This window comes from Podarcis tiliguerta, assembly GCF_965153285.1.
Source record: "Podarcis tiliguerta genome assembly, chromosome: 17".
NCBI lineage: Eukaryota > Metazoa > Chordata > Lepidosauria > Squamata > Lacertidae > Podarcis > Podarcis tiliguerta.
Window position 1 is genome coordinate 2,150,916 of NC_139550.1, and position 20,784 is coordinate 2,171,699.

The 20,784-nt window shown below is 42.4% G+C and overlaps 1 protein-coding gene across 2 annotated transcripts; it reads right to left on the bottom strand.

Annotated features, from left to right (window-relative positions):
- Positions 1-1,167: 1,167 nt before the first annotated feature.
- Positions 1,168-20,699, bottom strand: GDAP2 (ganglioside induced differentiation associated protein 2). Of its 2 annotated transcripts, none has more exons than XM_083420240.1 (14): positions 20,628-20,699; positions 19,062-19,362; positions 16,611-16,750; positions 14,749-14,902; positions 12,092-12,180; positions 10,576-10,652; positions 8,858-9,017; positions 7,170-7,320; positions 6,317-6,393; positions 5,765-5,841; positions 4,362-4,501; positions 3,914-3,968; positions 3,320-3,463; positions 1,168-1,829 (listed from the first exon to the last, which is right to left on the bottom strand). In XM_083420240.1, the coding sequence occupies exons 2-14, from the start codon at positions 19,232-19,234 to the stop codon at positions 1,785-1,787; spliced, it is 1,482 nt and encodes a 493-aa protein (XP_083276366.1). In that variant the 5' UTR covers positions 19,235-19,362; positions 20,628-20,699; the 3' UTR covers positions 1,168-1,784. The 2 variants fall into 2 exon arrangements, with proteins under 2 accessions (XP_083276366.1, XP_083276367.1); XM_083420241.1 differs by having other exon boundaries at positions 20,622-20,673.
- Positions 20,700-20,784: the final 85 nt, after the last annotated feature.

Here is a 20,784-nt window from a genome sequence, read left to right on the forward strand (position 1 = left end):
TACTGAAGTGTTGTGGTTTGTCTCTGACTCCAACTATTCACACTGCAAAAAATTAATTTCAGTTCTACCTTTCTAGATAGTTTCCTTCAGAATCTGCCCACTGCTTTTACTAGTTTTTCAGCGAATCTGAATCTTGAAACTGCAGAGACGTACAGTGGTGCCCTGCAAGACGAATGCCTCGCAAGACGGAAAACCCGCAAGACGAAAGGGCTTTCGGTTTTCAGAGGTGCTTCGCAGGATGAATTTCTCTATGGGCTTGCTTCACAAGACGAAAATGTCTTGCGATTTTTGAGGGTTTTTTTCGCTCCCCAACCCCTTTTTCTAAAGCGCTGCGCTGCTAATAGCCTTTTAGCAGCTAATCCGCTAATCCCTTAAGCCTTTAATAGCCGTTAATAGCCCTTAAACTGCTAATAGCGCTAATCCGCTAATGGGCTTGCTTCGCAAGACGAAAAAACCGCAAGACGAAGAGACTCGCGGAACGGATTCTTTTCGTCTTGCGAGGCACCACTGTATTTTCAGAACCTCTTAGAGGTATGTTTTTAAATGAGAATCAACTGCATTTGCTTACCAGTTTAATGGGTCATGTAGGCATGTGTCCATTAACATACCCATGCTGTGTACCTTGTATCTAAACCAGAGTAAGCTACTGCAGTTTTATCTGGTGCACATCTTCCCATATGGTGTAATTATTCTCAAATAGGAAAGAACAGAGCAGAAAATAGCAGCAAGGCAAGGGGTGTGGCTGATTATATTATAGAAATGTGAAATTCAACCAGGGCCATTTCACCTCTCTCCTTTCTACAAACTTCACTTGCTTTCTCATGTGTGAATATTTTCTTCATCCTCCCTCCTTTTTCAGCCAGTGTCTCATCTAAAACTTCCTCTGAGGTTAAGTATTTACAGAATCGTTGGATCCACCACTTCAAAAATGTAAGAAGGCAGATGAAGCAACCATGAAAGCTGTAAGGTTCTGCAAGAGAAGTTATAGATTCAATTCTACAAGGCCACTACCAAATAATTTATTTTCAAAATAAAAGTTGCATTGGTTTACTTCTAATGATTAAAAATCTGCATCATAATGGAGATTATGTAGTCCAGGTGATAATCAGGGTTCACACATCTTGTTATTTCAAATGCAAGTAGCATGAACTACAGGAGACACTGCTAATATGTCCTTCGGGTTTATTATTTCGTGAAAAAGCAGCAGCGTCCTTACATCATCCAGAAAAGAGAGACAAGACCACCAGATTCCTAGCTAAATAGCATTTATGATGCTTAACTTTGTAATAGCTGTAGGGCTTGAAACAGTGCCTTGCAGAAATTTCTACAGGGAACTCTGTAACTGTGTCACCACTGAAGGTGGACTCAAAGCGAGGAGACCTTAGAACACTGTATCTTTTCCTCCAAGCCACTCTAACACACATAACTGAAGGAATTGCTGAGAACTTGGCAGAGATCAGATTCAAACACGGTTCAGAGATCTCTTGGGGAAATGGCATTCATTGGGGGTGGGAGAGAAACCCTTGAAATCAAGAGGGGGAGGGGTGTGTGATCTATGCTCATGTTCATAAATCAACTTTTCCACTGGACTGATGCTTAAATACACAGCACATTGCGACGAGAGTTTAGATTGCACGTGTCCTTGCAAATACCATTGTAAAAAAATAGCAGAGGTGGGAGGAAACTCCTCTCTCTGATCTCTCTGAATAGGCTGCGTCAGCTCAGCATGTACGGCAAGCAGCATCTCATGAGGCTGGGAAACCAGAAAGGGCAGAGATGCAGAGTCAGAGGTCTGGAGAAGACGGATAGGAATAATACGATCCATTTTCCTACAAAGAGAGATCGAGAGACAGAGATGACATGAATACACATGTAAAACACAAATCAAATCTTCCTAAATCTTGCTGAATGAAAAATCTGTCCCAGAATTGGGCAATCTTCCCTTCCTTTCAAGGAACATTTTCTCCAAGGGAATCTGTGGAAGTGGACACGTCAGCCATGTGCAGGGCCACCACTCTGACTCTGAAGGTAGCCACCATCCCAAATGTTTCTCTCAAGGATCTTTAATCCCCCGCCCCCGCAAAAACTTCACTAACTCACACAAAGAGGGAAACCTTTTGAAAGAGTGGATCTACAGTCGTACCTTGGTTGTCAAACGCCTTGGTTCTTGGATATTGTGGCTCCTGAACGCCACAAATCTTGGAATGTTCTGGTTTGTGAATATTTTTTGGAAGCTGAATGTCCGGCGCGGCTTCCGATTGGCTGCAGGAAGCTCCTGCAGCCAATCAGAAGCCGTGCCTTGGTTTTCGAATTGTTCTGGGAGTCGAATCAAGAGAGGTCCCACTGCCCTTCTGAGAAAAAACCCACCCACCCATTATATATAAGTGTCTGGTGATTTCTCTTTCAGTGTATCTGAAGAAGTGTGCATGCACACGAAAGCTTATACCCAGAACAAAACTCAGTTGGTCTCTAAGGTGCTACTGGACATTTTTTACTTTTTTGAAATTTTTTGTATTCTCATACAGTCATTCTAATGTTTGTAACAAAGGTAGTAATCTAAACATTGAAAAAAGTAACATAAGAATTGACCTACCGAACAATACAGTGTAATCTGCTGGGGGCTGGCTTATAAATCTTTCCCACACAAACTTTATGGTAGACTTGCAAAAAATCATGAGATTGTGAGTAAGGAAGCCCACAAACTTAGTTTAGGCAAACTTGGAAGGAAAGAACTAGGAGATGGAACAAGTTAAAGAGTGGGGGATGATTTTCTCTTGGCGTACAACTTTAAGGAGTCTATTGCACAAACCAGAAGCTAGGATTTTAGAGGACATGCGCCTTATAACAAAAGCCATGATAAGCTGCTTCATGGCTATTGGGTGCTTTTCTCCTCCTCAGCCCCCAGTGTACTGCAGATCATGCTCTCTTCAACAATCTTTTGAAAGTGAGGACTTAACTCAAGATGATTTAAGTACCACATATGTCAAACATTTCATGATAAGCATTCCTCTTTGTTCCATATACCAGCTGCTGCCTGTGGGCTTCTCAGAACTGCACAACACCTAAACCAATATTCACTTCAGTTTTACTAAGGTAGTGTAGCTAAAGCTCTTTCCGTTAGAGAAAATGCTTCAAGCCTTTCACAGATTCAGTCAGTTTCCAAGCTTTTTCTTGTTTCCAAAGCAATCCCCTCAGATTTCTTTTAAATCAGGCGGAAGGAAAGCTCCCCCCACCCCCACACCCCGGTTTGCTGTATGCAGCTGCTTCCATACAGACTAGAAACAGAAGCAAACACTCAGTAGTGCCTGAAGCCACCTACCCTAGTATCATATTCAAGAACAAACGGGGGAAAGTCAATTTGTTCGGGTGGAATGGCTGCGAACAACTGTTGGAGGCTTTCCACATGGTGGATTTTGTCCTTTAGTCCTGAGACTGTAAAGGTTGTGAAAAACCACGTTGAAACCTAATAGACAAGAATGAGAAATAAATGTTACCAGAAAAACTGTCAATAACTGCCCAGAGTCTCAGTCTTAACAATCTAGCAATTCCTTCACCATTTCAGCAGACAAAGGTAAAAGTGCGTGCACAATTCAGATTGCTAGTTTAGCAATGTTAATATAGCATTCTGTAAGACTACTGTTGTTGTTGTTGTTGTTGTTAGTAATTACTCACCCTTCACCCTAGGGGCAGGTATCTAAATGGCTTGGACGAAAAGCTTGAAAGAGCTAACCAATCCAAATGACAGTGGTCCTGATTCCTATCTTGCTACGTGATTAGTCAGCTGATGTTATAGAAGAAGCATGCAAAGGACTTGTACAAACTGATTATGCCCCATATTTTGGGATCCCACACATTCACTACAACCGAACCCACTACAACGTACAATTTCCCCGTTGAGTAGGGCATACTTCACCTTTGAGCGAAACGTTGGGTGGACAAAGTACAGGGCCTTCAGATTTTTTTTGTACCTAGGTTAACAACAAGAGCAGTAAACGTCTCATGTTTTAAATGAACATTTGCAGAAATCAAACAAGTTCTTAGCAATCTGCTCCATGTAAAAAAGGGCACTTGTTTCAACCCGCAACTTATTAATGTATGTGCAGCACTGTCCTGAATTGTTTCTGTGGGAAAGCTCTACAGAGACAATGAGTAGTCTCATGACAGCTGACATGCTTTTTTCATAAAGCCAAGGAAGCTTATTCTAGCAGCCCAAAGGTGCTGTGTCACACGAGTGACTGGGCATATTATGAAACTAAGCCTCATTGCGCCCACTCCCTTTTAAAATAGTTTCTTTGTGATGCTTTTTGATCCAAAAGGGAAGTAAGGAGAAAGGCTTTGGGGCCTTTCCGAGTTATACTTACTTGGCATCGACAATGTCAGAGAGTTTTTTTAGGAAATCGGAATCTAGGTGATTGTAGATATTAGTGAGCGTGTGGAAATACACAATGACGTATTCCTTCATTACAATGTGGTCCATTACATGAATGAAGTACAAGAGCGCCTGGAGAAAGAGAAAAGTCACAAAGGTCAGATTTCAGCAGAGGACTGCAGCACCCATCCTTGCATGAGTAATACGGCTAAAAGCAGAGCAAACTTTAGGGGGAGCGAGGAAAAAGTTCTTTCAAACTTTTTGAATATGCAGCACTTACATATGAGAACAGATTCTCTCAAGAAAGAAAAAAGTGAACGCTTCGCAATAAATTCTTCCCCAACAAAAGATGCCATTCCTTTCTCACCCAAAGCAAGTGGTGAGCTCACAAATCCTGAGTTACCATGAACAAAGTGGTAGGCTTGAACCAGAAGCTCCAATTCCCCCTTATTTATTTTATTTATTTATTGAATTTATATACTGGCCTATACCTGGAGGTCTCAGAAAGATCAAAATATACAAAATAAAAACAAAAACATTAACCCAATAACCCCCCCTCCCCCCAAAAGAGCCACATTTTAAAAGGGTTGATCAGGTCAACCAAAGATCTGGTTAAAAATGGAACGTTTTGCCTGGCACCTAAAGGTGTATAATGAAGGCGCCAGGTGAACTTCCCTGGGGGAGAACATTCCACAGATGGGGAGCCACTGCAGAGAAGGCCTGTTCTCGTGTTGCCACCCTCTGAACCTCTCGAGGAGGAGGCACATGAAGAAGGGCCTCAGAAGATGATCTCAGGTAGGTTCATATGGAAAGAGGTGGTCCTTGAGGTATTGCAGTCGTGAGCTGTTTAAGGCTTTATATGTCAAAACCAGCACTTTGAATTGGGTCCAGAAACTAACTGGTAGCCAGTGCTACCAGGATCGGTGTAATATGCTCAAACCGTCTTGCTCCAGTGAGCAAACTGGCTGCTCAACTCTCAGTAGCTGAAGTTTCCGAACCGTCTTCAGAGGCAGCCCTACATATAACGCAGCCTTAACCATGGCTCCACTACCTGTGGAGAAATGCTTTGTATATGCCTGTTTATGTCTGCAAAAAGATCTGTCAACATACTAATGACAGCCAGTTGTGTTACGCTTTGCCATCTAACTTAGGTGAAGTAGTGGAAATGCTGGTGGAATTGTACTCCCAGTTAAAGACCAGGTCCAGAGCTGCTGTTAGCCTGGCCTTATCGGATATGTTAATGTGTTTTGAATTGAAATGAATTGTCATGTGCTCTGGAAATCCTCTTGGGGATGAAGAGCAGGATATAAATATACAAAAGAATAAATAAATCTGTATCCAAAGAGAAATTTACTATTTAATCACCAATAATTTTTATGTTTGTTAGGATCTCACCTTCTCCATGTCTATTAGAGTTACAGGAATGTTCCTTCCAACCACTGCCATTACTGTACGACCACAGTTATCAACACCTACAAATAGAATAAAAATCAGAAACTTTTAAAGGTTAAGTTTAAAGCCCCCCCCCCCTTCTGTGAGCAGAAATAAAGCTCAGCCTAAAATCTGGTAGCTCATAAACACATGGTTTTAGCAATGAGGGAGCAATACTATTAAATTAATTATTAGCTTTCACTTCATAGGGCACTGTTTCAAGGGCCATAGTTGTCTGGGACCGTATAGGTCATGCTCCTTGTTTCAAGCCCTTTTCAGGTCAATGACCATCCTCTACTGAACGACTTATGACAATCTTGCATTACTTTTGCCAATCTTTGACTAAGCCAATTTACTTATGTGTACAAAATTAAAAATAATTATCAAAGGCTGGATTCTCCTGTACAGTGTAGCATTAAGACACGGAGACTTCCTTTTATCACATTATATCTTCACTACAATATATTCAACAAGGAAGAGTTATGGGGCAATTAGAATTTGCGACCTTGAACTCACCAGTTTGGTATAAAGCTTTAAGGGACGCAATATCAGACAGGTCTTCTGCTCTGGCTCGACAAAGCCAGCGATTGTAACTGGAAGGCAGCCACATAAGGTGTCAGAACTTAGACTGATCTGGTTGTCATGTTTAGCAATCAAAGACCACCTCCAGAGACATATTATTAGACAAATACAGCAAACAAACCTGTCATACTTCTCGCATGATGTTATACTCTGTCAGAATCCAAAAGGAAAACGCAAGTGGAGCAGTGTGGGATTAAGTTGGAAATAATTAAACAAAGGGGGATGCGGGTGGCGCTGTGGGTTAAACCACAGAGCCTAGGGCTTGCCGATCAGAAGGTCGGCAGTTCGAATCCCCACAATGGGGTGAGCTCCCGTTGCTCGGTTCCTGCTCCTGCCAACCTAGCAGTTCGAAAGCACGTCAAAGTGCAAGTAGATAAATAGGTACCACTCCGGCGGGAAGGTAAACGGCATTTCCGTGCGCTGCTCTGGTTTGCCAGAAGCGGCTTAGTCATTCTGGCCACATGACCTGGAAGCTGTACGCCAGCTCCCTCGGCCAATAAAGCGAGATGAGCGCCGCAACCCCAGAGTCGGCCACAACTGGACCTAATGGTCAGGGGTCCCTTTACCTTTTTAATTAAACAAAAATAAGCAGCTGAGCTGCCATCCTTCCATTAAATAGCACAGAAGTTATGTCTAAAGCCCCCAGCACAAGAGGAAGTGTTCCCCACGTGTTTCTAAATCTGCTAAAATACACCATGAATAGTGTAGCAGCTCCCAGGCATATAGAATTGAAGTTCAAAACACAATGAATCACCAACAGGAATAGTCATCTGCAATAACTTCTTACTTTCTCTGATGCTGCTTTTGTAGTGCTGCCTCCGAGAGCTGCCCTTGAAGGATAAGACGCCTCTGTTTATCAACATCTCCCTCCATGCGGGCAAAAGCATGGGAACCAATAAATGAGAAGTCTGCTTCCAGGCCTTCCTCATCAGAATTATCTGCAAAAGATGTGCAAGAACAATGAAGTAACTGTCCAAAGTGGAGCCACAATACAAGTCCAGTCCAGGAAAACAATGAGACTTATGGACAGGAGATAGAGAGAGATTATATTGCACTGCATTATGAGTTCATCAGTATCTCTTTCTGCAAAGCAAGCAGAGTGGATGAAGTGTGGCACTCAGAGTTCACAATATGGCAAGCCACAAGTATGTCAGCTAGGCGTAATTGTTCAGAGCCAATACAGAACACTGAACATGTGAATGCACTTTCTTGGAGATAGGAGGCATTCTGTGAAGTCTTAGCCAAGCCTCAATTGCAGAACTTGCATGTATATATTAAGAAAGCCTAGGGAAAATGGAACCTGGAGGCAGCCCAGCACTACCTTCTGAACCCTGACATTTGGATAGGACTGGAACCATCAAGACAATGTGTTCCTAACCCAAAGATGGTCAATTCCCTGATCATCCACCAAAGCAATCAGGGCAGTTTCTGCTCCAAAGCCAGACTGGGATGGATATAAATAACCTCTGCCAGGAGGTTGATGAGCCACCAACTGCGCCTGGACCAGACTTAATAATGGTCTATTAACAGACGGAATTTCCAGTCATGGAAATCTGATGAAGCTACTGTCATGGCAGAAGCAAGACTGCTCTTGTAAGACTTCATGGATAGCCTTTCATACACAGGTTTGTGCTGGTTTTTACTCACAAGGTTTCCAAGCTGGATGAATAGATCTCTGCCATGGATGTCTATTTCACATTGCTTTTTAAAATCCACCTTCTGGTTTTTGTGTTGTTTTTAACCATTTTTAGTTGTTTCATTATTGTTTTGTACTTGATATGTGTTTGTGTGCATGCCTAAGGTGATGTATAAGAACAACAAGTGATGTATGTTCTGAGACTGCCCTCTTCCTCCTCTTCAGTGGCAACTGGCTGGTGTCAGGCATATGGATCTTGATGGCGGAGAAGAGAGAAAAGATCAACAGGAGGTCAGTCAAGCCCTGCACCTAAAGCTCCAGTCTCCCACCAAACATCCAGCTCTCTTGGCAAACTTGAGAGGAAAACTGGATGAGGACTCTGCCCACAGCAGTGAGGAGAGGAAATTCAGGCCAAGTTGTGCCTCTGAACACTGAGGGAAAGAGTCACTTATCATGAAATGCCTTCCTCTGATGAGGAATGACTGGGTCTGCTTTTATGGGGAAATAAAATACAGTATTTCCAGGGAGTTTCCCCTTCACGGAAGACCTGAAAGCTTTAAGTGTGATATACACTTACACAGATCCAGAGCCACAGAAGATTTGCTCCCAGGCATGAGAAGCCGAAACAGAGCCAAAGGGCAGGAGCTAATCCTATCTTATATCAGCTTCACAGACAATTCGCTCGACCTTGTTCTCACCCATTCCAGCTACAAATGAAAAAGCAGTTATAGTTTGAATACCTATCTCTCCCCACGTCTTGAGGATAACTACATTAGCTTTGTTGCTGATGTTTATCCTAACTCTGCAGAAGACTCTCTGGGCACACTCTGCAAACTCACCCTCAGAAACACCTGGCTTTTCACTAATTCTGATCTGACGCTCTGGCACGACTGGCTCCCCATCAGCATTGCCAATATCAACAGGAAGGAAAGGCAAGGACTTTTTCTCCTCTTCTAGAGACCTTGGGAAATACAGAGGCAGCAACTTCTGATAAGTATCCTGGAAAAAAGGGAATGTTTGAGAATGCTTTAGATCTCCAGTTTTCAAGGCAGGTTGATAACAGGTCACAAAGATAATTAAATGCCTCCTGGTATTCTTTTGCATGGTAGATCATGATAGCACCACACTGACTGGTTAGTCAAGATCTACTGTTCTCCCATATGTGGAACAATGTTGCAACCCCCATCATTTTCCTTTCAACATCTGACATATGCAGAAAGGTTAGGATGTAGAGAATAAGTTTTAATACAAGTTTGAAACAATAAACCTATTCACTTATCTGCATCCTATCCTTATGCCCTAACGCTAGGGATGGAGAACCTGTGCATTTGATGTGCGGTAGAGTTCAATAGGGGACGCGGGTGGCGCTGTGGGTAAAAGCCTCAGCGCCTAGGGCTTGCCGATCGAAAGGTCGGCAGTTCGAATCCCCGCGGCGGGGTGCGCTCCCGCTGTTCGGTCCCAGCGCCTGCCAACCTAGCAGTTCGAAAGCACTCTCGGGTGCAAGTAGATAAATAGGGACCGCTTACTAGCGGGAAGGTAAACGGCGTTCCGTGTGCGGCTCTGGCTCGCCAGAGCAGCTATGTCACGCTGGCCACGTGACCCGGAAGTGTCTTCGGACAGCGCTGGCCCCCGGCCTCTTTGAGTGAGATGGGCGCACAACCCTAGAGTCTGTCAAGACTGGCCCGTACGGGCAGGGGTACCTTTACCTTTACTAGAGTTCAATAGATGGATCCCTACAAGCCTTCCATCCTTTTCTTATGCAGCAACATTTTGTGGAGGGCAGGTGCCAGAATTCTGCTTCCAGAGTGCAACAGAATACTTGCTGTGGCAAGCAAAGTAAGCTTCACCCAGCTATGAACAGCTGTGCTGTATTTTGGAAGTGCCAAGAAGGGATCAACTTCAGCCCTTAAGCCTTCCCCAAAGTGCTTTGGAAGCACAGGTGTACCATAAACCTCCCACCTCCCTTTCTAGCTTCAAGCTGAAGTGCAGAGCCAAGGTTTGTGTCTCTGCTTCCAAGGAACATAGAGCACCTCACAAGCACAGAATCAAAGGAAGATCCCACTGCCATCTCCAACTCTGAGCTGGAGAGGGGTGCGTGAGTTTGTTGGCTTGGTTTCACCCTTTTGGAGCACTGGGAATGTGCCTTTAAGTGCAGAGCCAAATCAAAACTCCAGCTCTCCTGTCCAGCTCCAGCACTAGAGCTGTGGCAGTGAGTACGGGATTGCCCCAAACTTCATGCTGCAATTCGGAAAAGTGGCCTTGGGGGAGAAAATGGGTCCTGGCAGCCACACAGGGCAACTTTCAAGATTAGTACTTTGCACACGTAAATTGCACAGATGAGATGAAGGCTATTTAGAAGAACAGTAAAATTCCAACTATTTGTCTGAAGGAATAAGAAGGTATTGAAACCAAGTTGATTGTGTACTTTTGGATGAGAAGTTAATCGAATCACTGGAGTGGAGAGCAGTAAATAGAGGTCAAGGCACAAGGGTTTTGGGACTGGGTTAGTTCAGCAGCACAGCAATGCCTACAGACATAAACAGAATACTTTACATACCTCTTCAAGTTCAGACACTGCAAACACCACTTTTTCAAGAGTTTCCCCGTGAACCTCTAAAAATCGCCGGACGGTTCCTACAATGGGGGGTGGGTGGGTGGAAGAGGGAGAAATCAACACACAGTCAGCAAAACGAGAAGAAACAGACCCCCATGTTGATGGGAAATATAGGAGTACCCTTTTCTACGTCATTATTTTATGTTATTAATTGATCTAATTTAATTAGTTATTTTGCCCATCCTTGTTGACCACATATACTGTGGTGATGTTTGGGTTTCCTGACAATAATAGCTTTGGGTTTGGGATTTCGTTTTCTCAGTCTCAATTAATGCCTTTCTCAGACGAATGCTGTACATAGGAAAATAAGTACCTACAGCCCTTAGTGCAACTTGCATGAAAGTCCTTTACGACTCCTTCATTTTACTTCACCACAAGGGCTGTTGTAAAACGTTAAAATTGTTTTCTCTATCTGAAAAGACAGTTGCACTTTTCAGTATAAGGACAGCCGTTTGCAACTTAGTCTAAGGGAAGTGGAGCAGGGGATTGGAGAGGGCCTTTGCAGTCAGAATATTGCAATATAGTCCCCACTTCAGTAATTATGTTTTGAATTGGGCTGTAGGGAGTTCAACCACACATTACCATCTTTCTCAACCTACTTCAACGTAGCACCACATCAAGACAGCTGTGCCGCCAACTGAAAATAAAGGCGCTGCATTCCTAGCAACCAAAAGGGGAAGTCACCTACCTCACAGTTTACTAGTTCCTCAAATTTTAACTTGCATATTCTTATAGTTTCTACACTATGACAACTTAAGTCATGGGTAGGCAAACTAAGGCCCGGGGGCCGTATCTGGCCCAATAGCCTTCTAAATCTGGCCCGCGGATGGTCCAGGAACCAGCGTGTTTTCACATGAGTAGAATGTGTGCTTTTATTTAAAATGCATCGCTGGGTTATTTGTGTGGCATAGGAATTCATTCATCCCCCCCGCCATATAGTCCGGTCCCCCACAAGATCTGAGGGACAGTGGACTGGCCCCCTGCTGAAAAAGTTTGCTGACCCCTGACTTAAGTGAAAGCTTTGCAACTGAAGACCTAAGGTGGCTTAGATTAACATGTATTTTCCTATGAACCCTTTGCCACAACCCTCTAGTCCCAATATTCAACTGTAACTAAGCCTAAGTGTGGTGTAGTGGTTAAGAGCGGTAGTCTCGTAATCTGGGGAACTGGGTTCGAGTCTCCGCTCCTCCACATGCAGCTGCTGGTCACACTTCTTTGAAGTCTCTCAGCCCCACTCACCTCACAGAGTGTTTGTTGTGGGGGAGGAAGGGAAAGGAGAATGTTAGCCGCTTTGAGACTCCTGAAGGGGAGTGAAAGGCGGGATATCAAATCCAAACTCTTCTTCTTCTAAGTATATATAACCAAAATAATCACAAATCCTGCTCTGTCGTTCTTAGCAAAGCACAATGCATGTAGATGAAGCCATATATCCAGCAAAGATCCTTTCAAGGCTACTTACGCAGTGCTATGTGGGTAGCATCCACTAAAGGGTAACCTCGTTTCACCGTGTTTATCACACAGAATCCGACTGAGGACATCGCTTGCTCCCTGCAGCCAGAAGGATAATGAAAAGCGTAAGCATCACAAACAAACCCATGCAACTGATGTCATAGCAGGATCATGTCAGCTTATTCTGTATGAATAGGCTGCATTTGTTGTAGTGGTCCAACAGTGGTCATTAAAATTACCGGAGCAACACCAAATTTGGAATCAAATAGTAAAAAGGATTCACAGAGATGGCTTAATCCATAATAGGTGCCCATGACTAACATGATTATGGATGTTTATACTTTTGCTTCATACTGTGGATAGATTTTGCTCTCCAAAAGCTTTTAAGAGCGGGAAGAGATTCTATTGAAATTTTCACGAAACCCCCACTGCTCCTAATAGCTGTTATAACAACTCTTGACAAAGGAGGCTTAAGTGTTTTCAGTATCATTGGATGTTTTGTGTTTGCTGGTTACTTCTTAAGACATGGTTTTCAGATCACAAGGAGGAGCTATAGTGTAAACTATGCCAAAAGATGTGAAGATTGGATCACATTAAAAAATGATTATGTGGATTACTGGGGATATTTAGCAGTAAAATAAAAAGTATTACCGGTTATTTCTTAAAATTACCTATAGATTATATTTTTTTTAAAAAGGAAACAAATTTTCCAAAATTTTAAGATTATGAACTTGGGAGATGACAAATCCAAAATAAACTGATGGTGGGGAATAATTTAACTTAACTATTCTGAAGCTTAAGACTTTTGATCCCTTGGCATGAGGGACAAGGCATAGTGCTGATATCTGATAGATTATGTCTAAGTGACAGCATGAAACCAAACAAACAATTTAAAAGGAGTCCAAGAGAATCATAAATGCCGTTAATCATTCAGAAGAGCACAGTGTTGCAAATTTTACTGTTTCAAAGAGCATAAACAGTTTAGACAAAGATGATGTAGCCCTAGAGCTTGCCTAGGTTTACAACTGAGGAGGCTGCAACGCTGAAGGTCTCATACCTCCCAACATGTAATTTTGCACACAAACCCATAGTTTTAGATGTGAGACACCTAACAAACCAATAATCTGCACAGGACAAGAAACACAGTGCTTGCGATCTTAAACAAATTTTCAGACATTGGGCAAGACAAAAAGCCACACAGAGCTGCCACCATTCACCACTATCCCACCTCACAAACACAAAATCCATATGAAGACACTGTAGAAGTCTGCAAAACATGTCTGGGGTTATATCAGATAGGAGATGTGTTAAGCAGCTTAGCAATGGAAAAGAGGGAGAAAAGGAAACGGTAGAATTTTTTAGTAAATGATGTCAGTTTGCATCCTTAATCTACTAGTCATTCTCTGAACTGATCCTCAGTTGCAATTTATTATGTTATTTATTTACAGACCACTTATAAACACCATCTCCAACTCCTCAAAAGATTCCGTCTACGGTGTCTGAAAAATTTCACACTTCACTTGGCAAGACAGGCAAACTAATGTCAGTGTACTGGAAGAAGCAAAGATCACCAGTGGCGAAGTGATGATTCTTCAACATCAACTTTGTCAGACTGGTCATGTTGTGTGGATGCCCGAGTATCGTCTTCCAAAGCAACTACTCTATTCTGAACTCAAAAATGGAAAGCGTAATGCTGGTCAGCAAAAGAGGTTTAAAGACTCTCTCAAGGCAAATCTAAAAAAAAAAAGTAGTATCAACACCAACAACTGGGAAACACTGGCCTGCGAGAGCTCCAGTTGGAGAACAGCCTTTACCAAAGGTGTCATGGGCTTTGAAGACACTCAAACTCAGGATGAAAGGGAGAAATGTGCTAAGAGGAAGGCATGCTCGGAAGGCACCCTCACCATGATCTACTCCCACCCGGAAACCTATGTCCCACTGTGGAAGGACGTGAGGATCCAGAATTGGCCTCCACAGTCACGTAGACTCACTGCTATAAGCCTGTTCATGGAAGACAATCTTACTCGGCTACGAGTGATCGCCAAAGAAGAATTTATACTTAACAAGTGATTTTGTAATAATAGCAATAGCAACAACAACAATAATGATACTTTTATTATTTATAACCTGCCCATCTGGCTGGGTTGCTCCAGCTACTCTGGGTGACTTTGAACCCATATAAAAACATAAAACCAGGCTTTCCAATGCATTCTGTTCCTTGGAATGGCATGTAGTGCTTCTCATCATCTACCCCCATTACTAAGCAACTAATATTGGAATTTGGGGAACGGAAGAATCTAAAGCACGTGGAAAATATATGTTTGGATGAAGAGAGCCAGGGGATTAGATGTTGACATGTATACTTTCACAAGCTATCCAAGATGTTACGGTATGATAGCTAAGTTTTTAAAACTTATTTCTTTACACTAGATATAGGTAGGTAGCTGTGTTAGCCTGCCGTAGTCAAAACAAAATAAAAAAATTCCTTCCAGTAGCACCTTAGAGACCAACTAAGTTTGTTATTGGTATGAGCTTTCGTGTGCATGCACTTTTCTTCAGATACCTTTACACTAGTTACACATTCCAAAATATTACATGCACTGTTGCTGTGTTTGTGTATGTGTGTTTCACAAGGTACTTGCCTGTCACAAGCAGACACATGCTTACTTTGCAAGTTGCAGAATGTTGCGATAGCAGCTGTACAGGGAGCTTTCTGCTGCTGTCCGGTATCGACTTTTGTATTTGGGACCCACGGTGTGAATGATGAAACGGGCAGCTAGATTAAATCCTTTTGTCAGCTTGGCTTCTCCTGTCCGGCAGCCTGTAGGAAAACAAAACAAAGCAGGATGAGCTAAGTAATATTGAAGCAACTGAAATATAAGGATTTTAGGCCTAGCACAGAGATCCTCTTTTATGGGTGGATTTGGGAACACACAACAGCTCTCCATATTATATCCAAGCTTCCTGCCAAACCTAGGTAAGAGAAAAAAGCAGCATGCACAGCTGTGTACAGAGAAGTCTCAGTTAGACATAGAGATAAGCCATGATTTACTGAGAGAATAAGTCGGTGCAAGCCTTGGGTTCACACAACCCTACACTGGTGCAGGTAAAGGGGGAGGCGGAAGAGGAATCTGGAAGCTTTTGCTTCCATTTTTATTTATAACTACCTGCAACTTACAGTGGTACCTCGCAAGACGAATGCCTCAGAAGACGAAAAACTCGCAAGACGAAAGAGTTTTTCGTTTTCTGACTTGCTTCGCAAGACGGATTTCCCTATGGGCTTGCTTCGCAAGACAAAACGTCTTGCGCCTTTTTTTTTAAAACCGCCAATGCATTCCTATGGGAAACCATCAATACACAGCGGTGCTTCGCAAGACGAAAAAACTCGCAGAACGAAAAAACTCGCATAACGAATTAATTTCGTCTTGTGAGGCACCACTGTAGTTTTGTCCAAATCTGACAGACCAACTTTATAAGCAATGGTCTGAGGCTGACCTATTCTGGTAAATCACAGCAAGTGTTGCAATATTTTACAAAGATCTGCCATGAATGTTTTTCATGATTTATTCATATCATCACCTATTCATTCTTGCATCGCTAATGGTCATTTTAAAGAAATTTATTACCTTGCTTATTTTATGAGGAGGTTCAGCTGTGCAATTTGTAATTTGAAGAGGGGGTGGGGGAAGAGGGAGGAGGAGAGAGACATACTTTGAATTCAGAAGCTTTTTCTCTAAATCAGATATTGTTGTAGGGGAAGAGTTTGGTTAGCCCTGTAAAATGGTACAGTAGTACACACAACGCACGCAACAGTCGTTGATGTAGTTTATTTCTAATTTACTCATGTTGTGGTTTTCTATATGTAAACCCTTGGTACAGAATTGGGCTGCAAGTTTAATTCTTCCTCAGATATGTTTTTTTTTTTAACCTGAAACATTTATCAATGACCAAATTCTTTGTTCAAAAAATCATCCCTCCAAATATTTGCTTCCATTACACCCAATTGTGTTTTTATTAAATTAATTAGAAAACTCAGGAAGAGGGCTCAGAATTAATTTCATATTTGTTGACAGTTGGAATAATTTTATACACAGCAAAGACAGCTCCATCTATCAAAGATCGGTATAATGAAGTAAGCAAATATGCATCAGTGACAAAATTAACTTATTATATCAGATTTAAAGAACAAAGTTAGAGACACTCTTGGTTACTTTGTAGAGTTATGTTTATCAGCTTCTAATTTTATTGTATTGTTACTTTTTATCACCTTTGTAGCTGATAAACTGAATTGTTACTATATAAGATAAATATATGAAATATTAATTTTAAAATATGCCAAATGTCTGTTTACTCTTTGTCTTACACATATGTAGCATGACCATTATGACAGACACATTTTAACTTTACAGCATAGTTTGTTCATGGATTTTTTTTTACTGTGAAATGAACTTTTAAAACCAAAGTGCAGCCCCCTTTTTGGTTCAAGCTGAACGTTTTGAAGTCAATTGGATTAACTTTACTATACTTACCTTTGAGCTTCTGTAGCTCAGCCCTCAGGTCAGGTCCCGCATGTGTGCAGATACTTTCAGAAACTGGGTTCTTGTCCGTGAGAGACTCATTGCTGGTGTTCACTATGGCTGTGCAGTTCAGCAGTGCTACATCCCCCCTCCTGAGGAAAAATCACCACCATTCAGCAGGCGGCACGGAAGAAAATAGAAGCACAACACACAGACACACACAGGAAGCTCCTCAGAGCTGTGACATGATTATTGCTGCATGGCTATAAAAGAGAACATACTTCATTAAGTTTTTCCCATCAGCTTTCTCCTGATATGTATTAAGAAGGCAGTAATAGAAGAATTTATATTTACGTCTCTGGGTGTCTGAGTGCTCATGTTAGTCATGGATTGCACAGTATGCCAATTTATCACTTTTCAGGAATTGAATACAATGGAAAGACATAACAGTGGAACCTCGGTTTTCAAAAGTAATCCATTCTGGAAGACCGTTCGACTTTTGAAATGTTCAAAAACCAGGGATCAATGGGCAGTCGGCAGAATCCATTGAAAAATGGATAAGCGCACCTCGGAAGCCAATTACGTCTGGGTTTTCGACGTTCGGCTTCTCAATTGTTTGGCTTCTGAGATGTTCAAAAGCTGAGGTACCACTGTACTTACAAGTTAAAAGTTATGTAACCATACAAAGGGAAATTACAGAAGAGTTATTTGAACATCTTGCTCATGGAATTCAAAGGTTTAGTACCAACTCTACACCAGGGATGGGGAATCTGTAGCCTTCCAGATGTTGTAGGGCAGAAACTCCTATCAGGCCTAGCAAGCATGGTGAGTTGTCAGGAATGAAGGAACTGTGGTCCTAAAACATCTGTAGGGCCATAGGTTCCTCTACCTCTGCTTTGTGCTCATTATAAGTACAGACTATACAGTTAAGAAGATTCAGGGCATTATACATCAATAGAACAGCAGAAATTTATATGCAAGTGATATCCACGTGACTTCATAACTGAATATTTTTAAGAAGAGGCTTTCGCTACACTTGGTTCAGAATGCAGCAGCAAGGATGTTAACAGGCGCATGTCTATGGGATCATGTTACACCTATCTTGCAATATCGCCAGTGACTGACAATCTGCTTCTGGGCACAATTCAAAGTACTGGTGATGACCTTTAAAGCCCTAAATGACTTAGACCTGGGGCTGCCTCCTCCTATACCATTCATCCCACTCCCTAAAATCAAAAGCTGGTGCCTTTCTCTGCATCCCACATATGACAAGGCAAAGGTCATGGCTACAAGAGATACAGCCTTTTTCAGGGGCTGCACCAATATTGTCATCTCCAGGGCAGATGACTTCTTCTCTGGTCATTTTTAACCAGCTTGTAAATACTGTACATTTTTATTCTGGCAGGTTTATCCATTTATTTTTATTAAACTTCTATGTGGTCTTTAGGACAAAAATCTCACGAAGGGTGTACAATGAAGAAAATACATCAAATGAAAATGGGAAAAGTCTCATTATAAACAACCAGCAATGACTACAACCAGCAATGGATAATTGGTCCCAGTATTTGTTACCACACTTTAAACACCTAAGACCATTAGAAAAATCTCTCTCTTCAAAGCACATTTAAAATATAACAGAGGCGGGGCCTGCTTAACTTTTGGGTTGTATTCGAAAGCCAGGGGGCTACTGCAGAAAAGTCCTCTCTTATGCCTGCTAGCCAGATAGATTTAGCTGACAGACATCTCAACAGCACCTTGGACATAGATTTTAGGATTATGGCATATGGATATAGTGTTTTGCCTAAAGTCATTTTTACCCATTATCACTGCTGTTGTTGCTTTGAAATGGACTTTTAATGTTGTGCTATTTTATTTGTTGCGCATTTTATATATTTTTATTATTATAGCTATTTTAAATAATTGTACTGTAGTCTGATTTTAAATTCTTGTAAATAAGTACATGAGTATTAGAAGGGTGGAACAGAAACATTCATTTACTAAATGAAACAAATATGCTGAACTTCTTACCCGTTAAAGCAAATCTACCGTATTTTTCACCCCATAGGGCGCACCAGCCCATAGGGAGCACCTAGGTTTTTTTTGGGGGGGGGGAATAAAGAAATAAAGAGCTGACCGGCTCCCAAGGCTTGCGGATAGCTTCCTGAAGCCTGGAGAGCGAGAGGGGTCGGTGCTCTCCAGGCTTCAGCGAAAGCCTGCATTCGCCCCATAGGACGCACACACATTTCCCCTTCATTTTTGGAGGGGAAAAAGTGCGTCCTATAGGGCGAAAAATACGGTAATCAGTGTTCTACAAAAGTCAGTGCTCAGGATGTTTTTTTTATTAAACCCCTCCCCCGTGAATATCAGCCAAAGTTTAAACCAAAAAATCATTGAGTCACATAATGCCTAAGCATTTTATGTTAAAGAATGCAATTATTTCAAAATCATGATGCGCAAGCTTACCATAATATTATTTTTTCACTGATGTCTTTCCTATATGGGAAGGGTGAGCAAGCATCAACTTGAGTCTTTTCTACTGGAACTGAAGAGTTCAACTGATCAGCCACATAAAGATCAGCCCAGCCTTGCAAACCATCAATATCCACAAAATTGGAAGGAGCCCCCAAAGGATCCATGGAAGGGATCGGCAATCGGTTCAGTTTACTTCATAAGCACTCTACAGTCCTACTTGAGTCCTGCTGGTATTCTGGACACACCACAATCAGACACTCGGGCTCTTTGTTAAAAACGGAGATGAAAGTTCCTGTGAAAAAGAACATCAGTAAATCATTGTGCTGTGTGAGCTTGAAAAAAACAGATGTGTGTGTGTGTTTTGACAAAAGATTCCTTCATAATAAAATTGTAAGAACCCAAAGGGCACTTCCTTACAGAAACGCTCATTCAGGGATGCGCAGTTTCCCTCCCAAATGATGCCATTTCATGAATACTATTTACTCCTAGACTAGTCTCCAAGAAGCCATTTAGGTGTTGCTCTCAAAGTAGCAGAAAAGGTAGTCCAGAATCAGGTTTGCTGCTTCAGATTGCAGGCAAGAGCCTGCATGATAGAATGCTCCTTTATAGATTTGTTTTATGTGCACTTAACAATACTTACATGTCAGAGAAATGGGTTCGGTCCTAGTTTTCTCCCAATATGACTATGCTAGTATTCTTTGTGTAGATTTACATCTACATATGTTGCAAGGATGTGGCAATGCCTGATTATTTCTCTTTTATCAAAGAGAGACTGCAAATAGTGACGCCAACAGGGCCATGAAATGCAGGAGGACAACAATAAGGCCACACAGAGCTGGGACATAAACAAGGCTTAAATAATAATAATAATAATACTCATTCAGAACAAGGATAGCACTTTTTCTTCCCCCTTAGGTTCTCTCCATGGCTATGTATGAGAATAACAAATGCCATTTGTCTTTGTTTTCATTATATATCATGTGTTCCCATTTTGTATTTTTACACCGTGAACCAGCCCTGAGATCTTCAGGTGAAGGGCTGTATACAAATCTGATGGTGGCACAGTGTTCTCAAACAACATGATTTTGACCCAACTGCGGGAGGCAGTGGAAGACAGAAGTGCCTGGCGTGCTCTGGTCCAGGGGGTCACGAAGAGGCGGACACGACTAAACTACTAAACAACAAAAACAACAATCAGGCACTGAATTGCTGCCCTTCATCTATAGATCTCAGGGCAGTTCACAACACCAACATAATAATAATATAAACATATTATTATTGTATTATTATTATTATTATTTCTCTGTTTATGTTGTGAACCGCCCTGAGACCTGCGGTATGCAAATTTATGAAACAACAACGACGGTGGCTGAGGATGATAATGAAAGCGGCGCCAGGCGGCCCGGAAGACCCCTCGGTGGGCTCCTGAGGTAACTGAGGGGCCTGAGGCGCGTGAGGGGAGAAGAAGAGGAGCCGTGGGGGGGGGGGGGGAGGCGAGGGGACGCGGCGCGACGCGACGCGCGGTGGCGGCGCTGACTGACTGAGGGGGACACTCACGGTCGCTGCTGCTGCTTCCGCCGCCCGTCCAGGCCCGGCGCCGCTGGCAGCCCTCCTTCCTCTCCCTCGCGCAGCCCCGAACGAAACAAAAGCCTCCGCCGCCGCCTCCTCCTCCTCCTTCCGGTGAACGCCCCGATCCTGCCCAAGCGCCCCCTAG

Bases quoted from the DNA above. Each gene is read 5' to 3' on its own strand.
- GDAP2 (XM_083420240.1), bottom strand. From the start codon at position 19,234: ATGGATCCTTTGGGGGCTCCTTCCAATTTTGTGGATATTGATGGTTTG. The intron at 6,394-7,169 runs GTAAGAAGTTAT...GCTGCCTTCCAG, and splicing joins CAAAAGCAGCATCAGAGAAA to TTACAATCGCTGGCTTTGTC. The intron at 3,969-4,361 runs GTAAGTATAACT...TTGTTAACCTAG, and splicing joins TCTGACATTGTCGATGCCAA to GTACAAAAAAAATCTGAAGG.